The 6,174-nt window shown below is 63.2% G+C and overlaps 1 protein-coding gene across 1 annotated transcript in view; it reads left to right on the forward strand.

The window, feature by feature from the left end:
* Window positions 1-867: 867 nt before the first annotated feature.
* LOC117889232 (tetratricopeptide repeat protein 39A-like) overlaps window positions 868-6,174 on the forward strand; it is a gene marked incomplete in the record, with an annotated part of 18,747 nt that continues 13,440 nt past the window's right edge. The window contains 4 exon segments of the mRNA XM_034793154.1: window positions 868-962; window positions 4,551-4,652; window positions 4,934-5,065; window positions 5,650-5,720. Of these exon segments, the coding sequence (XP_034649045.1) occupies window positions 937-962; window positions 4,551-4,652; window positions 4,934-5,065; window positions 5,650-5,720 (331 nt within the window).

Consider the following 6,174-nt stretch of genomic DNA (forward strand, 5'->3'; position numbering starts at 1 on the left):
CCCCCCTAGCACTAAGGAGCCCCACAAAAATTGGGGGCTCCCCCATTGTGCCATATGCACAGACCCCGACCAGGATTGGGGCTCCCATGGGCCGGGCGCTGCACTGACACCCGGTGAGAACTGTCCCTGCCCCATAAACCTCTCAGTCTCCATAGACAAAGGGGGGCGGGGGAAACTGAGGCACAGAGCTGGGGTGGGACTGGCCCAGGGTTATGCAGGGAGTCTGTGGAGGAGCTGGGACTCAAAGTGAGATCTCCAGAGTCCCTGCCCAGGCCCCAGCAGCAAGGCCCCTGCCCCCACTCACACAAGGTGCTGCCAAAGCGCTAGGCTGGAAGCGTCTGTCACCCCAGCAAGGGGCAGATTGGTGTAAAGGTGGATGGGCTCTGCCCCCCCCCCCCCCCCCCCCCCCAGAGCTCAGGCTGGGGGATGACAGGTGAGTCCCGGCACCCGGGGCCAGATCCCTGCTTGGGGGGGCCCGGCCAGGTGAGACCTGGTACCTGAGGCCGGATCCCTGCTCGGGGGGGTGCGGGGCCGGCAAGGTGAGTCCCGGTACCCGAGGCCGGATCCCTGCTCGGGGGCCCAGCCAGGTGAGTCCTGGTACCCGAGGCCGGATCCCTGCTCGGGGGCCCGGCCAGGTGAGACCTGGTCCCCGGGGCCAGATCCCTGCTCGGTGGGGCCCGGCCAGGTGAGTCCCGGTACCCGAGGCCGGATCCCAGCTCGGGGGGGGGGGGCGGCCAGGTGAGTCCCGGGGCTGGATCCCTGCTGGGGGACCCGGCCAGGTGAGTCCCGGTACCGAGGCCGGATCCCTGCCTGGGGGGCCCGGCCAGGTGAGTCCCGGCACCTGCAGGGCGGAGCCGCCTCCTTCCCCGCCCCCGCCGGGCCCCGACCGCACATTCCTCCAGAGCCGCTTCCTGCTCCCGGCCGGACCGGACCGTCATGGCCCTGGCGGCCGCTGCGGGCAGGTGAGAGACCCCGGGGGGGGGGGCGGGTCCCTCTGTCCGGGGCTGGGGCCCTCCCCCGCTCCCCTCCCTCGCTGCAGGGCGCCCCCCCCAAGACCCCCGCTGGGTCTTTCCGCTGCGGCCCCCCCGGAGAAACGCATCTGCAATGCGCCCCCCCCCCGGTGCCTGCTCCCCGGGGGGGTCCAGAGCACGTAGGTGCACCTAGCCTCCTTCCCTCACTGGGTCAGTCCGGGGGGGTCCTCCTCCCCCCCCCGGCCAGCCAGGATCTGGGGGGTCCCTGCTGGGTGACAGGTGCTGGGCCGAGTGGGGGGGGGGGTCCCGGAGAGCAGAGGGGGCTGGGTCAGAGCTACGGGAGGGGAGGTTGGGTTTGGGGGGAGCACAGAAGATGAGGAGCGTTGGGGGAGGGGAACAGGCTGCTGTGGGGGGGCATTGGGGGGAAGGTTTACAGGGGGGCTGGGCCCCTCCCCCCAGACCGTTGTTCCTCGCTCAGGACGAGCCCAATCGGGCCCCCGGCCACAGGTGCCTCGGCCCCACCTCCCCCAGGGCCCTGCGGGAATATGCAGGTTTCCTGGGGTGCAGCCATGCATTTTGGGGGACCCTGGGGGGCAAAGCCCGGGAGCCCCGTGTTTGCCAGGAGCTGAGTGTGGCGCCAGGCTGGTGACCAGGGCTGTCTCCAGCTGTGTGTGTGTGGGGGGATGCCGGATCCCATGGCGGGGGGCTGTACAGGAGGCGGGGGAGGTGGGAGGGGGCGGAAGGTCCCTGCCCGCGAGGCCGTTTGCCAGCTGAGCCCAGCGCCCAGCCCAGCCTGGCACCTGCTGGCCACAGCCTTCCCTGCCCTGGTGGAGCCGCGGTGGGGGAGGGGGCCCGGCCCAGCCTCCGGGCCCGGCCCTGTTTGGTGAAGGTGGGGTGGATGCGCTGGCAGGGCCTTGCCAAGCCTGTGTTTGCTCAGCACTCCCGGGCACCGGTTCAGTTGAGCACCGCTGGCTGCGGCCTTCGGCAAACACAGCGCGAGGCTGGCCACGGGGAGAGGGGGCCTTGGCCTCGACCCGGGGGCCACTGGGGGCTGGCAGCTGGGGGAGGGGGAAGTCAGTCCATGTTCATAGTGTGTGTGTGGGGGGGGGGGTTGGTTGGTCCTGGCCCTAAGGGAGACAACAGTGTGGCGCCCCCCTCAGCCCTGCCGGTGCCCCTCACTCCTGACCCGCAGCCCCTGCTAGCCCAGCCCTGCCCCGCTGAGCCCTGCCGGTGCCCCTCACTCTCGACCCACAGCCTCTGCTGGCCCAGCCCTGGTCTCCCCGCCCCCCCCGCCCCCCGCAGCTCTGCTGGTGCCCCTCACTCCCGACCCACAGTCCCCCACGGGCCCAGCCCTGGACTCTCCCATCTTTGCAACTCACCGGCCCCTTAACTGCTTCGATGCTACGTACAATCTCTTCCTGCAACAGACCCTGCGGCCCTTGCTAATAAATAAATGTCTGTTCTGTGTTTGGGAAAAAAGCCAGAACACGTCCTTGATGATGATGAAATATTATCTAGTCCAACGATAACTCAGCTGGATGTTAAAGAATAGCTGCGAAAGTCAGACCGTTTCAAATCACCGGGGCAGGTCACTTGCATCCTAGAGTTTGAAAAGAGTTGGCCGAGGAGTTAAGCCTTGTAACAAGGGGACATTCCCAAGGACTGGAAGAAAGCTAATGTTGTGCCAGCCTTTAAACACGATGACCTGGGTTATTAGAGTCCTGTCAGCCCTCTGACAGCCCCAGGCAAGATACTGGCGAGAGGGACGCTGTTAATAAAGGATTAAAGGTGGGTAATGTAATGATCGAGAGGGGTTTATGGAAAATAGATCCTGTCAAAGTAATGGGATAGTTTTGAACGAGATTACAAATTTGGTTGATAGAGGCGACAGGGTGAGATCATCTACGTAGGTTTCCGTGACTTGACGTTCCAATTGCAAAAACTAGAACGGTCCCAATTCAGTGTGGTCCAGGTGAAGCGGATTATAAACCGGGTCCTGAGAGGGATCGACATGTAACTGCAAGTGGAGAATCAGCGTTGGGCGGGTGTGTTTCTAGTGGGGTCCCGCAGGGACTGGGTCTTGGCCGTACGATTTCTGACATTTTTATCAACAGCCTGGGAGAAAACATCAAATCACCCACGGACAGAGCGTGCGGACGGCTCAAAGAATGGGAGAATGTTAGATCATGAAGAGGGCAGGTCACTGATACGGAGCGACCTGGATCGCTCGGCAAACTGGGCACAAGCAAACAATCTGCATGTTAATTCGGCCATTGTAAACAGCTAGGAATGAGGACTAGGTCGTACTTAGCGGCTGGGGGGGGCTCGTCCTGGGGGGCCGTGACTCTGACAAAGATTTGGGGGGGGGGGTGGAGCATCAGCTGAACACGAGCTCCCAGTGCAATGCTGGGGCCAAAAGGGCCGGTGTGAACCAGGGGACTTAAACAGGAGAATCTGGAGTAGGAGCAGAGAGGTGCTGTTACCTTCTGTGTCTGGCCCTGGAGTCACAATGTCACTCTATAAAGCCACGGTACGGCCGCACCCCGAATGCTGCCTGCAGTTCTGGTCGCCCCAGCCCAAAAGGGGTGTATTAGAATTGGAAAAGGTTCAGAAAAGGGCAACAAAAATGATTCGGGGTGTGGAACAGCTTCCGTACGAGGCGAGATTAATAAGGCCGGGACTGTTCAGCTTGGAAAAGAAACGACTAAGGGGGGATATGATCGAGGTCTATAAAATCTTTACTGTTGTGAAGAAAGTGAATAAAGACGTGTTATTTACTCCTTCTCCTAACACAGGAACTAGGGGTCACCCAATTAAATTAACAGGCAGCAGGTTTAAAACAAATACAAAGAAGTATTTCTTCTCACAACGCACAGTCAACCTGTGGAACTCCTTGCCAGAGGATGTTGTGAAGGCCAAGACCATAACAGTGTTTAAAAAAGAACTAGATAAATTCATGGAGGATAGGTCCATCAATGGCTATTAGCCAGGCTGGGCAGGGATGGTGTCCCTAACCTCTGTTTGCCAGAAGCTGGAATGGGCGACAGGGGATGGATCACTGAATGATTCCCTGCTCTGTTCACCTGACACGGCCACTGTCAGAAGACAGGACGCTGGGCCGGATGGACCCTTGATCTGACCCGGTCTGGCCGCTCTTATGACCGCTGCTGGACTCGTGTCCACAGTTCAGGAAGGACGTTGGTAAATCGGCGCGGGGTCAGAGAGGAGCCACGCAGAGGATTAAAGGGTCGGAAAACCTGACTTAGAGCCAAAGGGAAGGCGAAGGGAACCAGCATGTAACAGCAGGCTCTGGGGCGCGGGAGATGGAAGCTGAAGTTGCGAAGGTCCAGAGTTTAACCAGGAGGGCAATTAACCCCTGGACCCATCGCCCCAGGGCTGTGGTGGATTCGCCACCGCAAGGGATTTTCACCCCGGGATGGGAGGTTTTCCGAGATCAGTGCGACTTCCAGCCGGCTGTGACTCAGGGCAGGTCTCTGGGGGTCAGACTAGGGGGTTCCCCTGGTCCCTTCGGTTGGAATCTGACTCTCTAACCGGCCCCTCTTTGCTCCCTGCTCACAGCCCCCCGCCTGGCCTGGCAGCCGCCCTAGACGAGTGCATGGAGGCCATGAACGCCTTCCTCTGCAACCAGTTCAACGAGAGCCTGGAGAAGCTGCAGCCCAGGTGGGTGGAGGAGCTGCCCATAGTCCCTGGCCCCGATCCCTGGCCCCGATCCTCGGTGGTCCAAGGGCTCCCGGCATCTGCAGGGTGCATGTCAGGGGAGCTCGCCCTGGCCTGGGGGAGCGAGGGGGTCCTTCAATCCTCCCCACCCCCAATGCTGCATCCCAATGGGCATCAGGGGCCACGCCCCCCCCAACCCTGGGCATGGTGGGGCTCCTTGGGACGGGCGTGGCTGGGGGGCTGGGAGGGTCTCTCTCCTGTCACCTGCCCCCTGCTCCCGGCAGGACCAAGGAGAGCATGTACCATGCCCTGGTCTACGCCACCATCCTGGAGATGCAGGCCATGATGACCTTCGAGCACGAGGACATTGTGCAGGCCGGGCAGACCATGAAGGAAGCGCAGGAGATTTGCCAGAGGTAGGTGCGGGGGGCGTGCGGGAGGTGGGGGTGGGGCAGCCAGGGAAGGGGGGATGGGGGATGGGACTCTGGCATCAGGGTGGGGGTCACAGGGACTGGGGAAGGCCCGGGGAGGAGGGGGATGTGGGGCCCAGGAGCTGGTGAGCCGCACAGGGGCTGGCGGTTGGATGGGGAGTGACAGGGCGTGGGGGGGAGTCTGGCCTGGCAATGGGACCCCCAGGCCGGGCCCCATGGAGGTCTCTGGGCTGGGAGTGGGAGGGGAGGGGGCACCACTCTGCATCAGTCCCACTGCTGGGTGGAATGGACCCACCCGTCATGTGTCATAGCCCCGCTGCCCAGCACAGGGGGAGTTTCCCAGGGCTCGGGGGAGCCAGAGTCGAACCCCCCAGGGGAGCTGGGGCCTGGGAGGCCATGGGGCGAAGATGGGGGAGCCCCTCCAGTTACAGCCTCCTCGCTGCGGAAAATCCCCCCCCCCCTTGGCAGTTACTGACCTTGTGGGTTGGGCGGGGCTGGGGAGGCCTGTAGGGGGAGATGGGGAGGGGGGTGTAGCTGCCCCACCCCAGCCACCTTCCTCCCACCCCCAGGTTTCGGAGGAAATCCAGTGTGACTGGCTCCCTCTCCGGCCTGGTCAGCAAGGCGGATTCGTTCACCGAGGGTAAGAGATGCAGGGCATGACCACAGGGCGTCGGGGGTGGGGGGTGAGAGCAGCGGGCCGGGAGCCAGGACGCCTGGGTTCTACTCCTGACTCTGGGGAGGGGAGTGGGGTGTAGTGGTCAGAGCAGGGGGCTGGGAGCCAGGACTCCTGGGTTCTACCCTTGGCTCTGGGGAGGGGAGTGGGGTCTAGTGGTCAGAGCAGGGGGCTGGGAGCCAGGACTCCTGGGTTCTACCCTTGGCTCTGGGGAGGGGAGTGGGGTCTAGTGGTCAGAGCAGGGGGCTGGGAGCCAGGACTCCTGGGTTCTACCCTTGGCTCTGGGGAGGGGAGTGGGGTCTAGTGGTCAGAGCAGGGGGCTGGGAGCCAGGACTCCTGGGTTCTACCCTTGGCTCTGGGGAGGGGAGTGGGGTCTAGTGGTCAGAGCAGGGGGCTGGGAGCCAGGACTCCTGGGTTCTAC

This window comes from Trachemys scripta, chromosome 16 (assembly GCF_013100865.1).
Source record: "Trachemys scripta elegans isolate TJP31775 chromosome 16, CAS_Tse_1.0, whole genome shotgun sequence".
NCBI lineage: Eukaryota > Metazoa > Chordata > Testudines > Emydidae > Trachemys > Trachemys scripta.